This window comes from Carex rostrata, chromosome 2 (genome assembly GCF_964058835.1).
Source record: "Carex rostrata chromosome 2, lpCarRost1.2, whole genome shotgun sequence".
Lineage (NCBI taxonomy): Eukaryota > Viridiplantae > Streptophyta > Magnoliopsida > Poales > Cyperaceae > Carex > Carex rostrata.
Genome location: NC_135919.1, coordinates 16,475,114 through 16,492,536, shown reverse-complemented (window position 1 = coordinate 16,492,536; position 17,423 = coordinate 16,475,114). Strand labels below are relative to the sequence as shown.

At 36.8% G+C, this 17,423-nt stretch overlaps 3 protein-coding genes across 6 annotated transcripts; 1 reads left to right on the top strand and 2 right to left on the bottom strand.

The window, feature by feature from the left end:
* The first annotated feature begins 1,711 nt into the window (after positions 1 to 1,711).
* EMB2739 (embryo defective 2739) lies at positions 1,712 to 3,283 on the top strand. The gene has a single exon (XM_078294361.1). It carries the CDS (start codon positions 1,766 to 1,768, stop codon positions 3,191 to 3,193), a length of 1,428 nt encoding a protein of 475 aa, XP_078150487.1. The 5' UTR covers positions 1,712 to 1,765; the 3' UTR covers positions 3,194 to 3,283.
* A 48-nt stretch (positions 3,284 to 3,331) lies between these two features.
* LOC144545771 (calcium-dependent protein kinase 24-like) lies at positions 3,332 to 8,304 on the bottom strand. Of its 3 annotated transcripts, XM_078294350.1 has the most exons (8): positions 8,011 to 8,304; positions 6,852 to 7,262; positions 6,252 to 6,404; positions 6,022 to 6,137; positions 5,053 to 5,220; positions 4,321 to 4,545; positions 3,880 to 4,004; positions 3,332 to 3,468 (listed from the first exon to the last, which is right to left on the bottom strand). In XM_078294350.1, exons 1-8 carry the CDS (start codon positions 8,270 to 8,272, stop codon positions 3,369 to 3,371), a joined length of 1,560 nt encoding a protein of 519 aa, XP_078150476.1. In that variant the 5' UTR covers positions 8,273 to 8,304; the 3' UTR covers positions 3,332 to 3,368. The 3 variants fall into 3 exon arrangements, with proteins under 3 accessions (XP_078150476.1, XP_078150461.1, XP_078150468.1); XM_078294335.1 differs by having other exon boundaries at positions 6,022 to 6,404; XM_078294342.1 differs by lacking the exon at positions 3,332 to 3,468 and having other exon boundaries at positions 3,561 to 4,004; positions 6,022 to 6,404.
* Positions 8,305 to 9,673: 1,369 nt separating this feature from the next.
* LOC144545854 (calcium-dependent protein kinase 24) lies at positions 9,674 to 16,378 on the bottom strand. 2 transcript variants are annotated; one of them, XM_078294432.1, is made up of 8 exons: positions 16,139 to 16,345; positions 15,634 to 16,096; positions 14,159 to 14,569; positions 13,363 to 13,515; positions 13,033 to 13,148; positions 11,431 to 11,598; positions 10,293 to 10,517; positions 9,674 to 10,054 (listed from the first exon to the last, which is right to left on the bottom strand). In XM_078294432.1, the coding sequence occupies exons 2-8, from the start codon at positions 15,917 to 15,919 to the stop codon at positions 9,932 to 9,934; spliced, it is 1,482 nt and encodes a 493-aa protein (XP_078150558.1). In that variant the 5' UTR covers positions 15,920 to 16,096; positions 16,139 to 16,345; the 3' UTR covers positions 9,674 to 9,931. The 2 variants fall into 2 exon arrangements, with proteins under 2 accessions (XP_078150558.1, XP_078150550.1); XM_078294424.1 differs by having other exon boundaries at positions 15,634 to 16,378.
* Positions 16,379 to 17,423: the final 1,045 nt, after the last annotated feature.

Here is a 17,423-nt window from a genome sequence, read left to right as displayed (position 1 = left end):
GAAAATGGTTACAATTTACTTGACATGCTATTTGGGTCGAGTATAAGCGATAAATTGTCAGGTTGGGACGTCATACGTAATAATTTGGGTTATAAAATGAACCACAAATATTACTCAGGCTTTCGTCCGAAATTTTTATTAATAGAAAATATATTAAATAAATATCGAGATTAGAGAACGCTTTTGCGTTTTATGGAGATATAGGAAAACCGTTATGGTTTATCACGGTCTCTGGCCATTATGGCTTATCATGGCCAACATTAACACTTAATTAATCATCATCCATTCTAACTGAACTGCGCAAAAAAAAAAACCGAAAAAAAAACCCTGGCCGTTACTATCTATCACGGCCAGAGGCAGAAAGAAAGAAAAAAAAAAGATTTTTTATTTATTTTCGCGCATGGCCGTTACTGTTCATCACGGACAGAGATTTTTTTTTTTTCCTCTGGCCGCTCCAATCTATCGCGGATAGGGTTTTTTTTTCTGATTTTTTATATGGTTCAGTTAGAATGGTTAATCTTGTTAATTAAGTGCTAACTCTGGCCGTGATAAGCCATAACGGCCAGAGGCCGTGATAAACCATAACGGTTTGGCTATATCTCGATAAAACGCAAAAATATTCTCTAATCTCGATATTTATTTAATATATTTTCTATTAATAAAAATTTTGGGGCTTTCGCAGTTCTTTAAATATCTTTTTTCTGTTCAACTTTACATTTCAGGCTATATTTTTTTTCGATCCTACAATATACGGTAAATTTATTTTGTCCTAGCAAAACAGTATCGAGGGTCCATAACTCGACATTTAGAGCCTGTTCGGCGGGCTTTATTGGAATTAAAATATGAATAGATTGTAAAAGTTTTGAACTGATTTTTAGTGTTTACATTGGACTGGTTGTTCTTTTTCTTTTTTTTTTCTTCACGTGTAAAAATTTAACTAGCGCCGAACAGGCCCGTGTAAAAATTATGAAATTCGTGCTTCGTGCATAGTCGAAGCCCAACAAAATGTGCTACCTCCATTTCTAATTTTCCCTTTATGGGCCTTCTTTTTTTGTCTGCCTAAACCTCAAAGTCTCAAACCCATTTCATATCAAACCGCTTTGCGCCTTTGCGTCAAATTACCAAACAAAAGAACAATGGAACTGTTCGTAGTCTACCCTCATGTCATGTGTCTAGGTCTGTTTACGGTTTGAGATTTACTCTCAGTCGCTTTGAGATTAGTGCCATGTATGTTTATAGTTGAGTCCTTGTCATTAATCTAACCCACCCAATTATTGGGCTTGACGGAATTTAACCTTATTTTTTTTATCAAATATTATATTTTTGTTCTTTCAAAAAGGAGGAGATTTAAATAAATTAAGCTCGGAAATGCCGGGAACAATGTTTCATTTGATATTATCAGGTTTCTAGCCCAGGCCCGCCAATCGATCGTAATCTTAACCCAATTGGAGACCATCTTTATCGGATCGGGTCGTACATATTATTATCCAACCCGAATCTGTATCCTCTCTATTACTACAGAGGATCACCCTCACTTTACGGTTTGAGATTAAATCTCAACCGCTTTGAGATTCGGGTTGCAATAGGGGCAGTATTTTTGGCTTTGAGATTCGTGCCAACTCGAAAGGAACGGTTCAGATCTAGTAACTCTACGGAACAGTTCCTCTGTAGTAATAGAGAGGATACGGATTCACAGCACCATAGCGTTTCTTAAAAACCCTCCTCTCAAGTCTCAAAGCGGGCGCAGCGAGAACTCATTTCCGCCATGACAGCTTACCCAAACCTCCTCCTCCATTACAACCCGTACGAAGCAAAAGACCAGCTTGACCTCTCTCTAACCGAAGCCTATCTCCTCCTCCAGTCTCAACTCAAGCCACCTTTCCCCTTAACCATCCCTTCTCCCTCAGATTACGCGCTTCTGACTCGAGCGCTGGCCTTTTCTCTCCTCACCCAACCCGACCGCGCCAAGATCCACCTCAAGAATCTCCATGCGTCCGTCACAGACGGCTATGATCTCTTCACCGCGACCCTCGTTAACCTCACTGACAGTTGCTACCCGAAGCTGCTGCCCGTGCCTAAAACTCAGCTTTTGTTTCTCTGTCCACAGTTGATCAAAGTTTCTGCCTTTAAGGTGGACTCGCTGGTGATTTCTCTACTGAGGCGGATCAACGGTGGAGATTTCACCAAGTCCAATCTCTGGCTCTGTGCTGAGGTTGCTAAGATTTTATCTGACAATTGGGACTGGTTGTTGGATGAACCGTTGGTTCTCACTAGTGCGCTGTTTGTTTATCTCAGGTTATTGGCTGATCACTTTAGGCTTGTCAGTGACCCCCAATTAGATGAATTGAAGAGGTTGGAGATTCGCTTTTGCATTAGGGTTTTGAGAAATTGCTTTCATTTGTGCCTGGGGATCGGAAGGGATCTCATTAGACTTCTACAAGACTTGTTTGTCATACCTGAGTTTAAGGAATTATGGAAAGATTTAATCTCTGAGCCCCACAAGTTTGGTGTGATGGGTTTCTCTGATTTATGTGATATTTATCGAATTAAGACGCCAAAACATTACTTTTTGCTCAGAATTAACCAAGAAATGGAGGCCCAACTAAGGTTTCTCCTCACTCATGTAAAATGGGGTAAACAGCAAAGGTACCAGGCCTGGTTTGTAAAGAAGTACCTAAGCTTGCCAGGTTATGAGACAGTCATAATTGATGTGATTCGGTTTGTCTGCCAGTGTCACCATCCTTCAGAGAAGTCCATTCAATCAGGCGTTATCTCAAGATGGGCTGTAATCGGATGGCTCCTGAAGAGTTTTAAGAGGAACTATTTTGAAGCTAATGGAAAGCTAGCTCTGTTCTATGATTGGTTGTTCTTTAATGAAGCGGTCGATAACGTAATGGATATTGAACCAGCTATGCTCTTGATGGTGAGTTCAGTGCCCCAGTACATGGAAATAACACACTGCTTGCTGGACTTCTTGTTTCTGTTGGTTGATAACTATGATGTGCAGAGGAAGGGGTTTATTGCTAAGGGGGTTTTGGATGCATTTAATGCTCTGGTCAAGAGAGGGTTGGTGCATTCAATGGAGTTCCTGACAAACTCTGAGAAACTATCGCCATTTCTTAGAGAAAAGTTGAGCGAGTTCTTATTTGAGAAAGCATCCATATCACAAGAGAAGGAACTTAAAAAAAGTTAGCATATTATTTTTCTTTTTCAACTTTCTGTATAGATTTGATAGTTACTCAAGTAATTTATTTTACTACATATTACACGGATTGTGGTCTCATATTTGGTGTTTTTTTTTAATGGCCTTTTGGTAGTTAGTTGCACAATGAAGGACTTGATTGGGTAGAAATGTTTAGTGAGATAGTTCAAAGTTCATTGGTGATCGACTCAGTAGACAATGAAGGCAGGCAGGGTAGTTTGGCATGTCCCAGCAGCAATTGATCAAGATTTGGCAAGTCAAGAGACCTGAATCATTTATAGAACAAACTTTGAATGTCTAATGGCTTCACATATCATTTTTTTTTTTTTTAAAAAAAAAGCATACTAAAATCGCAATAATTCTCCAATTATTCATATAATTGGTAATCATTAATGTAGCGGAGCACACACATATATATGTATCCTATCACAAAATGGATACAAGGTAGCATCTTAAAGAAGACTTTCAACCCTAATCTGTCATAAAACTTGAGAACAAAAGCTTTACAAACAGAGAAAGGGTACTGAGTTAGTGCCGTTTGATCATTCAACAGTCCCAATTTGAATAAAACTCTAACAAAAACCTCGCAACAAAAATATTATCTCTCCTCTCTTCATCTTTTTTTTTTTTTTTGGGGGGGGGGTAGGGTGTTTGGGGCATCTGGCATAAGAAACTACTGTGTTCCAGCAACAAGGGCATCACCAAGATTGATGGTCAAGTTGCCTTTCATTGTCCTCATTCCTAGCCCACTATTGCCCTTTCTCATCATTGCTGCAAACTCACTATAATCTATCTCTCCATCCTGCAATTATGCAATTGAAGTTATCCAATAAAGTCACATATTCTTATATTTGGTAGCGATTGTTGAAAATAAAGTTGTATGTGATGGGTTAAGAATTGGAAGGTTAATATTATAGATAGTGTGAAATTGATCCCCATTTATAGTTGAAAAATTTTATATGCTCGACTCCCATTCACGTTTGACTCCTATAGTTTGAAAGTCTGGCTCCACTCCTGTTCATCAGTGAACCCAGTTTGATTCAACTGTTTTTATGTTACTCTTAACATTTATATTTTTAAGATAAGAAAGAGAAGGGGGGGGGGGGAATGTATATAACATTGTTCTGATCAACATCTCTGATTATATCTTCAAGGTGGACATCATCAAGACCAAATTGCCGGCAGGCCTGAGCCAGCTCATCGATGCTTATAAACCCACTTCCATCCTTGTCAAAAAAGGAGAATGCTGACAGCAAGTTTTCCTCCCTCTCCAGCTTATTCATGTGTAGTGTTGCAGCCAAGAATTCGCCGTATTCAATGGTGCCGTTCTTATCAATGTCTGCCTGTAAAGGTCCATTACAAAAGCTAATTCTTATGTATGCTCAGTACCCCAATACTCTAACAGAATATTGTCAGGGTTTAGTCCATATCAGGGAAATAGGCCAAGCATTGACTGATGAACTCGCAATATAAATTTACTTAACATAAATGGATTGTTGACTTTACACAGCATAATTTTAAATGCATCCCAGTAATAAGGTGAGTTGGGTTTGTTGGGTGAGCTGAGTGAGTACTATGACCCATTTATGGGAGATAGTTTCATGTTTTCCCTAAAAATCTCAAAATAATCAAGTTCAACCATATAATACCCCCATAAAAACATAATAATGGTAAAAAAAATTCAAACCCTAGGAAACATGAAAACTACATTTCGATTTAGTTTTTTTTTATGTTTATAAATGAGGGGGAAGAGAGGTTTTATTTCTGATTTTAAAAATTTTGGGGTAAGGGGGGAGGGAGGGGTTGATATTCTCATTTTGCCAATTACACATTTGTCATTGTATACTTACAGCTTCCATAAGTGCCTGAATTTCATGATCCATTAGTTCAGATCCAACCCGTCTTAAACCATCCTTAAGCTCGTCCAACGTGATGGTGCCGCTGTTGTCTGTATCGATCATTTTAAACATCTCTTTTAGACCCCCAATCTCCTCTTCAGACAGGCTTTCAGCTATTACCTGCAAAAAGGTAGTAACTAATGTTGAAGTTCAAAATACAATCTTTCAATGCCAGCTTAAGTCCAGATTAAATTTGCATAAGCAGTACACGAGCATTATCAGTTTACTTTGGCTACAACAATTCCAAAAGATTGCGGATTAGACCATAGATGTTATGTTTTCAAGCATTTTCGACCCTGGCATCAACGTTCATTTTTTATATTAAAATAAGCCTCAACTTTGCATGCGCTTGGGCAAATCATCTTTCAGTAAAAGATTATTCATTGTATATCTATTAATGTTAATAGAGACCAGAATGGGATAATCAAAACTTTTTGAGGGATTAAAATGGACACTTTGAAACTTCAGCAACCAAGGATATGAAAACTCTGCAGCTTAGTTTATGTGCAATTTTCTCAATAATTAACTACTAAGACTGTAGAAGACAATTCTGACTAAATCTGGTCCGTATGAGCTTGACTTCATAGGTAATGCCAGGTCCTGGTTAATGTTTATTGACCTGATGGCCAATCCGGTCAGATCAAACAGTACATTTCATACTTGAGATTTTATTTTTGAAATTGAGTAGCTTAAAATCAAGACTACACCCATGTATTATTTTAGTTCTTTTACAAAAAAAAAATATATTATTAGGTGGAATCTAGTTTACACTAAATTCTTTTTCTTAATAGGTATATGATAGGAAGGTACCGACCATACCTAAATCTAAACCAACCTGATCCATCACCATCTCTATATAAGTAGTATAAATGCAAGGAAAATGGAAATACAAAATAGAATAAAGAAACAAGCTTTAAGTACCCTCAGTGCCATCTTCTTAAGCTTGTTCATAGCAGAGAATTGCTTCAGACGTGACAAAACAGCTGGACCGAGGGGCCTATCAGGAGCCACATTATCATCATTAATCCACGGATGAGCTGCCCAATTTGAAACACTGTGCCAGTCAGCTTTGTACATGCCTTTTTTTATTGTTGTTTTTATTATTGGCAAGGGGATTTGGGACGGATCATTATAGCCTTTGAAATACTTACAAAGGACCTCATGTGCCTTCAACCGGGTAGTTGGGTCCCTCTGTAACATTTTGCATACTAGATCTTTGGCACTTTCGGAGATCTTTGGCCATGGGTCAGACTGAAAGTCTAACTTTCCTTTTAGGATTTCCTTGAATATACCCGCCTCAGTTTCTGAATTTCAGAGAATGTGAGGGGGAAAAAATAAAAATAAAAAGGAAAGAGCTTTAATGCAAGAGGTTTGCTGGGTTGTGAGTTAGATAGATTTCAACTAAGCTGGTGTTTCTAGAAATTTTCCTTTAGTTTTAGAAAGTTAAAATACAGCCTAGCTAATCGGCAAACAAGAGTTGTAATGTCATTTAGGAAAACAAAAAAAAGTGACAGGCCACCTTTAATTTCTTACAGAAGTAGTTTGTGTAAAAGTCAAGTTCAATTGGATCCTTTCACTTGATATTGGGTTCAACTGGAGCTTACAAGAGAAAAGTCAATTGTATTTGGGGGCAAAGTTGTTCATTTTTAATTAATGTAGTTTTATTTCACTAATCTACCTTAACAACAGTTATTTGCAAATGGGAAAAATGCTAGGCGTTAGATCTAGGAAGATAAAATTAACAAGCATACCTTCCCAGAAAGGGGGAACTCCACAGAGTAGGATGTATAGGATGACGCCGGCACTCCAAATGTCAGACTCAGGGCCATAGCACTTGAGAAGTACTTCAGGGGCAACATAGTAGGGGCTACCAACGAGGTCAGAGAACTTGGTGCCGGGCTTATAGAAGATGGAGAGGCCAAAGTCAGTGGCCTTGAGAGGGGTATCCTCAGCAGTGCTCGCAAAGAGGAAATTCTCAGGCTTGAGGTCCCTGTGCATGACACCGAGGGAGTGACACGCCTCCACTACGCCTACTATTGTCTTTATCAGCTGTGCTGCTGCCCTCTCACTGTAGTGGCCCTTTTGTATTATCCTGTCAAACAGCTCCCCTCCCGAACACAGCTCCATCACTAAGTGTACACACAAATTGTCCTCGTATGCACCTGCACGGAACCACAACCAAAAAAAATCTTTTTCTAAACATTCATCATCCATTTGGGATTGCAGAAGTACTTGGCTGATAAGGTTCCTATTCCCCCTACTTACCAGCTTTCACTGTTTATGTAGTGCGGCTAATTTCCTGAGATTCAATTTTTTTTTTTTAAAATATATTGTGTGTGGACACAAACTGGTCAAAGCAGCCACTGTAATTAAGTGGGTCTGATGAGATTAGGACAGGTTGGATCGGAATAATTAAAGCATGGTACCTTATAAAATTTTGTAATGATATGTAATGCTGCAATGTATTACTTGCCAATTTCATAGAACAAATTACGGTGCACATGCCAGGATCTGCTGGGGTTATTTCAGTGTGATTTGACCCGACATGCAGTCACAGATCGGTCTGGTTGGGTAGGAAAGACAACCTTGTTTAGAATTCGCAAGTTGGTCTACTATAGGCACATTCTTATGATCACCTTGCATTGCACCTAACCATCTGAGAAAGGGTTAATTAATGTGAGAAATGCCGAAATTGCCTGAACTAATACAGTTATTTCTAGAAAAGGTTTGCTAGTTATTTTTCTGACTTGAAAATTCTTTCATTTGAATTATATCTACCAGGAATGTTTGTTATCGGATAAGGCTATCATAAAAAACGTGCATGAAATTCTGTTGCAATTGTTTCAATCCTAGTTAAATAGCAGCCACCATGAAATGATAAAAAGAAGTCACTAGCAATGTTTGTTTGACCTTTGATGCGTACAACATAGGGATGCTCAGAGAGGTGGTGCATTATTTGGATCTCCCGCCAGACGTCCTCATAATCCTCCCTACATATAAGCTTCCTCTTGGGGATTGATTTGCATGCATACTCGGCATTGTCAGACTTGTCAGTGCACATATAGGTGGTGCCAAACTGACCCTGGCCCAGCTTCTTGCCAATCTCATAGAGATCTCTTACATTGGGGGTTCTATGAGGGAGCACAAAACTTGGTTTCTGAGATGAATTCATTTTAGAAATATATGCTTCTGTTTATTTTCTTTTTGCCTTTTCTTCTTCTTCTTTCGAGAACAGATAATCAGGATAATATCCACAGGAGTAAGAATGGAGGATGTTTAAGAAAGAGCAGGAATTAGTGTTCATGGCTTTGAATGCTGCAGGGATTCTTGATTGTAGCGCATTTGATCAGCGCTTACATAAGAGATCTATTTTTAGAGGATTTCTTATTTTTAGACCCTAGTTTTGAAGGAATATTGTTTGTTTCTTTCCATGAGAGGGTTTTTTACAGTTGTACGTCCGCCCAGATCAAACAGAAAATAAGGTGTTAATATTCCAAAATAACATGACAACAGTAGTTACCGTTTTAGATATTTATGCTTTTGTAAGTTTAGCTTGTTTAAATTTTCTCATCAGTTCCCTCCTAAAATTTTATATAAAATTAGGTGTGCGATAACAAGGAATGTTGAATCATGGAGTGGTCTTGTTAGAACTAAAATCATGATAATGAAAACTATAGACATTAGAACTTCATATGAAACTTCATTCGCTACCAACAGTCATTATTTCGACACTTCTCTTCTGTTCAAGGAGGAAGTTTGGTGAGCTGCTTGAATTCCACATTTACCTTGCAATATACAAATACATTTTTAATTTTGACATAGAGCAAAAATGTGCTTATTAGTCACCTTGAATATTTGTTAATGGACTATTGTTTATCATGTATTAAATTGTTAAACCTAGTTTTAATAATTCTAATGTCATGTGATCATTAGCCTGGAGTGAATATACCTAACGTTTCTGTACCGAATAGTCTTTTTTTTTTCTTTTTTCTTTTTTTTTTGAGAAAATCCTGTACCGAATAGTCAACCGATCATTAATAAATTTTGCATCATGACTTGGTCCTATTTCGCCATAGAATATCTCAGGATCGTTGCGAATCAAAAGTAAAAATTATATTTTAATCTATGCTAATGAGATTGTATTCAGTTGACTTGATATGTCCATAGAAGCAAAGATAGAGATATCTTAAAAGTTCAAACAATGATTAAAAGGTCTAACAAAAAAAGAGACTAAAGTAAGGGATCTTGATACACACTACAAAACCGTATTTGAAAAGATTAAACAGTGAAGGGAAGCTAAAGGAGAGTGACGTGTTATGCAACGGTACTAACATATTTTTTTTTCACACGTTGACCAGCAACTGGCAGGTTGATTTTAAACGTTGCTCCATGATTATATGAATTGAAGACATGGCAAACGCACTTCACATGCCAAAACCAGTTGATCTCTACAGATGTATCGATCATCTTACACGAGACACTTTTCTAAGCTTACATACGGGGTTCACAAGCCAAACTCACAATATCACACAATCTGGCAAACCATCACTCTGGCAAACATGGAGGATGTAAATGAAGTAGCAAATTCCTCAAGCATTCACTTGATTAATAACCATAAATCTGGCAAAGCAGAATTGTCCATGTATACAAGAAAGCCTCTCCAAAATGCCTCTCAAATCCAAATCTCTTAAAACTCAAGAAAAATAGATTCCTTAGTAACAGAGAATGAGGAACAATTACTAATTGTAACAGTCTCAATTAGACATAAATCTTCACAAAATATTACACAGAAAAAGGAAATAAAAATTAACAGACAAAAAAGAAGAAACTACTAATTTCCAGTCAAGGCACTGGCGAGATCAATGTTCAAGCCGGGTCTCATTGTCCTCCTTCCTACTACACCATTGCCTTTTCTCATCATTGTTGTAAACTCACTATAATCTATCTGTCCATCCTGTAAATAAGTAATTCAAAATAAATTTAGTCAAAAACTGTTGTATATAGCCTTCGAGCAATAATTAGCCATACAGACATGACATACTAAAGGCTGATCTGATGGGTCAAGAGGCAACACTCTGGTACTACACGACCCCGCTTTCACTTTTAACCAAATATATCCAAATCTTTTTGTTTAATTACTTAATCTACCCTTCACTTGAACTGAGAACCCAAAAAGATTAATTTAAGATTACATTGTTTTGATCAATGTCTTTGATCATATCCTCAAGGTGGACATCATCAAGGCCGAATTGCCGGCATGCCTGAGACAGCTCATCAATGGTTATAAACCCACTGCCATCCTTGTCAAAGAAAGAGAATGCGGACATCAAATTCTCCTCCCGCTCCAATTTATTCATGTGCAGTGTAGCAGCCAAAAACTCACCATAGTCAATGGTGCCGCTGTTGTCAATGTCAGCCTGTTAAGTCCATGACAAAACCCAATTTAACATCTCATATACGTCAAATATAAGTAAAAATTTAATGAATTGTTGAAATGGGCAAGTAATTAATTCATTGACGAGTTATTATAACATCAATTTAGCTAGAGGGGTTTAGTCTACCACCAGGTGCCCTGCCAAGCCAATACATTGGTAAAATGAGGAGGTCATTTCTCCAATAGGTCCTTCAGTAACTATTAAACTGTTTTATTAGGAATATTTTCATGCCTATCATTATAAACCCACAAAAAACCAAGAATAAAAATCCTGAAAAAGAGCATATCACACTAAACTAGAGAAATGTAGGAATACTGTGCACGACCTAAAAACACGGGGGAGGGGGGGCAAAAAAATATCGAATCGGGTTTAAACTAATTAAGTACTCAATAAAAATAATGCTTTAACTTATACTTTCCAATACTCGACTTGTAATTTCTGATTCTCTAACTAATAATTCTAGTTACCAATCATAATTCAAGAAAATTATTTTTAATTTTAACTCCAAATTTAACCCGAATTACAAATCAAACATCCAGAGGGGGGCAAAGTAGATCGGAACGTCCCGATCTCCACTAAAATTCAAAATCAAGGAGGGACAGCTGCGCCCCCCCGGGACTACATGGGTCTGCCCCTGCAAGTTGCCCAAACTGCTCTTCCCTCGTCATTTATACCTGTATAAATGAGGGGCGCAGAATGGGTACTATTGACATTTATAGGGAGAGGAATACAGATACAGTTCTCATTTTTCAGGGGTATATTCTTCAATTTTTGCAGGATTGTACATCAATTTCCAGGCTTTGCAGGTTCCAAGTGACTGTATATACTCTGTTCTCGAGTCTCAACCCAACAATGCTAATATCACATAAAAAGTGGTTTAGCAATTTATCCTTACTGATGCCATCAGTGCCTGAATTTCATGTTCTGTCAGTTCAGATCCAACCCGCCTTAATCCCTCCTTAAGTTCATCAAATGTAATGGTCCCACTACTGTCTGTATCAATCATTTTAAACAGCTCTTTTAGACCACCAATCTCCTCTTCTGACAAGCTTTCTGCTATGACCTGTAAAATATTAAGAAAAGATTCCTTACTAAAAACAGCTATCAATGCCAAATGTAAAGTTGCATATTAGCTAACCTCGGGAGCAACACAAACCAAGATTAAAGTTGTACAAGTGGTCGCTCAGTCCCAACACTCAATATCTTTTGGTCAAAGAAAATTTAATGCCCATTTTAGTCCTAAGTATTGCGAGCAAAACGTTCATGCCAAAGCAAAAGAAGCTTCCTATTCAAAGGACGAAAAAGAAAGAACTCAATGGATCGGGTCAGGTCAGGTCCATCCACCAACCATCCAACACCATGTATTTGCAGCCAGTTCAAGTACAGGTTAGTTGGATCTGTATAAATATACCTGTTTTCTTTAAATCTGAAAGTATAGGAGGATAGCAGACAATCAACTTTTATACAGTTATTAAGTAAAAGACTGCGTCTTGAGTAAGGACTTGCACTTCTCCCTCCCTCTCAGAGTGCACACGGACTCATATCTCTACCAGTACCAAGTACAGATTTTGGACATGTATAGGCATTACTTCCCCATATTGACTATTGTCTTCCAATTTTTCTTCTACGTATTATATTTTTGTTAAATTTGAATTAAACGTGTATAAATAAAAAAAAATGTAATATTATCCTTTTTTATATAAGATCCTCGAGTAAATGGCAGTTTGTAATTATACGAAAAAACTTCAGATAGAAGTTTTCTCTGGTGACATATTCCTTTCCTCCCTGTTTCTTCAGATGCATAACAGTAACTGTACCTTCACAGCTAGTGAACATGTAGTAGTACCAGTAAAGGCAAATATGGTCTAAGATACACTCTGTGTTTGTTTATTTTGCCATACGTTAAACTTGTTTCAGATTAAGTGAAAATGTACAGTATATTGGTGGAAGAAATTAATTATCAGTAACACTCCTAAATATTAATGTAACATTGTAGTCTTCTTACAACCTTTCCAACACTTTAAGAATAATTGCTTTTTAAGCATCATACTTTTATAAAACTAACACCCATGAAACACACCACCAAAACAGGTAACAAAAAGATAGTCTTCAATCAGTTACTCTGATTTTGTTTCATGCTAGCAAACTCCACCCAAAAGAAGAAATATACATACAGGATTCAATGCCAAAGAAAGAAATAACTCAAGAATGACTGTTACTTATGGGTTGCCCCTAATCAAGAAGAAACTAATTTCCTGACGATTATCTCACAAATTCTGGCTTAAATAATGGATAATAACCAAAATGTACAGCAGAATCTTTAAAAATCAATACGGACACGGTGAAATTTGAAGGACCAAAATCAGAAATAAGTTCAAATACTATATTAACGGATCATGTGTAATAAGTTACTAAAATCTATTTACTACTTGATATGATGCAAAAATGCAAGAAAATAGACACAAAGAAATAGATACAAGGAAGGAATCGTTAATACCCTTAAAGCCATCTTTTTAAGCTTGTTCATCGCAGAAAAGTGCTTCAAGCGTGACAAAACAGCTGAATCAAGTGGCCTATCTGAAGCTACCTTATCATCATTAATCCAAGGGTGAGCTGTCCAATTTAACAAACATATTAGTCAGCCATGCGCATATATAAAGGAACATTAGTTTTATAATTATCATTATCATCATTCTTTATATGATTATGATTATGATTCTAACTATTGTTGTTGTCATTTCACTTCATTGTCACTGTTACTAGTACTGTGTCCACAGGAGGGATACAGCTGAAAGATAATTATATAAAGGGCTCAAAAAATACTCACAAAGGACCTCATGAGCCTTCAACCGACTAGTTGGGTCCCGCTCTAACATTTTGCGTACCAGATCCTTCGCACTGTCAGATATCAGTGGCCATGGATCAGATTCAAAATCTAGCTTCCCTTTCAGAATTTGCTTGAATATACCCGCCTCAGTTTCTGAATGTCAGAAATGAATAAATGTAGAGCTTAGAACAAAATTTTGGTACTAACCAGAGTAGACCAGATAGATTACGTGAATTTGATGTCTGAGGATTTATCATTATTTTAGTTATAAAAACTTAAAACTTAAAACTAACATAGGGGTCTAGGTCTGAATAAACTAAGCAAAAGGAAAATCAAATTTATAAGAGATGAATAGGACTTCTTTTTGCCAAATTATAACCCAATATTTTCACCGCTTCAGAAAATAGAAATTGGAATGCAATCAACATCATTAACGTGGGGGTTGTGTAAAGTATAGATAAAAACCAACCATAAAACAAAAGGTTAACTCAGGAAAAAGTTATTAAACTCCCTTGTCTTTGTTAATATTTACTTCGTCTAATCTTTTCATAAGACATCATCTGTAAATTTGCAAGCCAATATTAAATGTTTCTTAGATTGATTTTACTCCCAAATCAACTTCATAAAAAACAAGTGGCTAAGTTTAAAATGAGATTCTGCCAACATCAACTCAGGTGTCAATCCTAAACCATAAATATGAGAACTAGCAGGTTTTCTTGCAAAAAAGAAAGAATGTAGGTCGTTCTTCAAATAATAAGTAAAAAAAAAATGCATCATGATAAATATAAAGGCACACCTGCCCAGAAAGGGGGAACCCCACTGAGCAAGATGTAGAGGATGACACCAGCACTCCAAACATCAGACTCGGGGCCATAGCACTTCAAGAGCACTTCAGGGGCAACATAGTAGGGGCTGCCAACAACATCAGAGAACTTGTCACCCGGCTTATAGAAGATGGAGAGGCCGAAATCTGTGGCCTTGAGAGCAGCATCCTCAGCAGTGCTTGAAAAGAGAAAGTTCTCGGGCTTGAGATCCCGGTGCATTACACCAAGTGAATGGCATGCCTCCACAACCCCAACTATTGTCTTTATCAGCTGCGCAGCTGCCCTCTCACTGTAGTGCCCCTTCTGTATTATTCTGTCGAATAGTTCTCCACCCGCACACAGCTCCATCACAATGTGCACAAATAATGCATCCTCATAGGCACCTGCATCAATGTTTTATGTTATTTACTTGCCTCTTGTTCACTGTTTTGAATTTTTACTGAATAACTTTGAAATCATAGGTTCTGCCACCGATTTTTTTTCTCTTATACAAAAGAAACGCACTCTCCTCTGGGGCTGAATTTGTTTTATGGGGTTTTGCAATTCATGAATACCATTCACTTTGGTTCAATACAGCATGCAGGACTAGAGATGTATATGGTTAGTCAGATCTAGAGCATGTTAGGTTAAGAAAATAGCGAGAAGAGAGTTTCAAATAGGACTAATTATTTGTGTCTATTTGTTTTAAATTGGTATTAAAAATTGTTTATTTGTTTATTGGGTAAGGATCCATCGACAGTGTATTAACTCAACAATCTTGACAATCGTCAAAAGTTACTTGCAATTTTGAAATCCGACCTTGGAAATGTGAAACTATACTATTTATATCGTGCACAGGAAAAATGATGGAATTGGGTGCAGGTTTTTCTCTTAAATCAAATTACTTGAAACTCGCAAGTGTATACATTTAACAGCCTTCGATGGAATATTAAATAACACTTAAATTGCATAAAATTTGTTACACAACCAATTCACAAGGCCAACAACATGTAATTTTTTTTGTTTTTTGAAATTGTTTTAGCTTGATTTGAAAAAATATTGTCAAGAATTTCAAGATAACCATTGTCGAGAGATCCCAACCCTTAGGATTCATTAACTACAATATATTCATAAGATAGTCTGATTAGGACGGATTAGATCAGATAAGGTTCCAATGACCTAGAGCAAGGTTGTTAGTATCAAACTGGTTTACTGCACGCTTAAAGATAATTTTACAAAGCAAACCATTAGTAGAAGAGTCATATAGTGCAAGCAAATTTGAAGTTACACTCAATAAAATTTTCACTCCATTAAAAAGGTACTTCTTAGTTGAATGATATCAGCTTTCTAGATATGTTACCCTGCAATATTGAGTTTCAGATAAATCATAAACAATTAACTTACTTTAAACAGTACCTAAGTAGCAATCGCTTTCAAATCATACAAAAATGACAAACAAAGTTCTAACCCTTGATGCGTACAACATTTATGTGCTCAGAGAGGTGGTGCATGATTTGGATCTCCCGCCAGACATCCTCGTAATCCTCCCTACAGAGGAGCTTCCTTTTGGGGATGGATTTGCATGCGTACTCGGCCCCATCAGACTTGTCTGTGCACAAATAGGTGGTGCCAAATTGCCCCTGGCCAAGCTTCTTGCCGATCCGATAGTGATCTCTTATATTGGGAGTTTTATGGGGGAGAACAGAGGAGGGCTTAAGAGACGAATGAGGAGCAGAAGACGAAGAATCCTTCATTTTGTGAATTGCAAAAATTTGGTTTTGTATCTCTTAAAAGCTTCGGCTGATCAGGATAGTAGTAACAATCTGGGTTTCAAAGAAGAGTGGGAATGATGTAAACTACAAGAAAAAAAAAAACAGATCTTTGAATCAAGAACTCGACCTCGTAGTTTCGATTTGAACGAGAGCGAACTTCTGATTTGAGCAGATTTGATCAGGGCTTTTACGAAAAGAGACCTACTTTGAAAGGGTTAGATACAGAAAGTATCGGACGAAAGATTGTATTTTTGGGGGTTTTCTAGGGGTTATCTGGTCTTCGGGTTGACGAGGGAAAGGAGGGAAATGGAGACGTGAGGGGGGGAGAGGTCAAGTCAAGGTAGGAGGGGGAAAGAGAAAGATACAGGAGGTCATTTTTCTTTTTCCATTAGTAGCACGGAGAGGAGAGCATACAAGGTAGGAAGCTTCTTCTCCTCACCTGTTAATTTATTTTCTTTTTGGTCCTTTTGTTTTCGGATAATACTACATTAAATCAGTATTTCTGACTAATCAATTAATTATTTTCAATTATCATTTTATGGTTCTTTATTTGTCCAATAAATGCATACATTGAATTGCATTTATTATATCCGAGCATTATAGTTTTCTTTCATTTCAGTATTTATAGTTATGTGGGCGTTGAAACTATTCTCTGACAATACATAAAATATTTAACTTTTGATGTTTAGATCAAATCATAAATATAATCACTATAATGAAGTAAAACCATGGTTATGTTATATTGAACTTAAATTTATTTAATGTATTTGAAAAGATAAATATACATGATCCCCGGATATAGACAAAAATATACTTCTTCCCGAAAAGATATATTTCTTATTAAAATACTCTTTAACCTTTTACAATTTCAGTCATCTCATTATTACATAAGAAAGATCTACGGCGGAGAGCTCCGAACCATAAAGCATTATATAGGAAATCGGTTAAGATAAACTCTTCAAATTTCAAATTTTACATTGTAAGAACAAAGTTGTTACATTCATTCAAACTTCAGAGAAAATCAAAATCTTCCTTGCCCCCTTATTTGATTTCATCTCGTAAAAAGTAATTAAACCAAAATCTACAACGTAGCAAGAAAAAATGTACTTGTTCTTACTTCAATTCATTTCATTTAAACTAAAAAGGTATAACTAATGTAATAAAATAAAATAGTACTGATTTAATGTTGAGTAGGGAATTTTGGGGGGCAAATTATGGAATAAGTTGGTAGAATTATCTTTTATTAAAAAAAATTTGCATGAATAATTTACAAGCGAGAATAGAACATAAGTACGCTTACCTAGGTGGCCAATGACTTTAAATTATATTTAGGGTCTGTTTGGCTGCACTGTGAAAATCATTGTTCACGTGGGAAAATGAAAATTCACTCAGACTGAATTTTTGTTTTCCCACGTGAACAGTAATTTTCAGTTCAAAATGTTTCATTCCCGTACCCATTCCTATTCCCACTGGTGCAACCGAACAG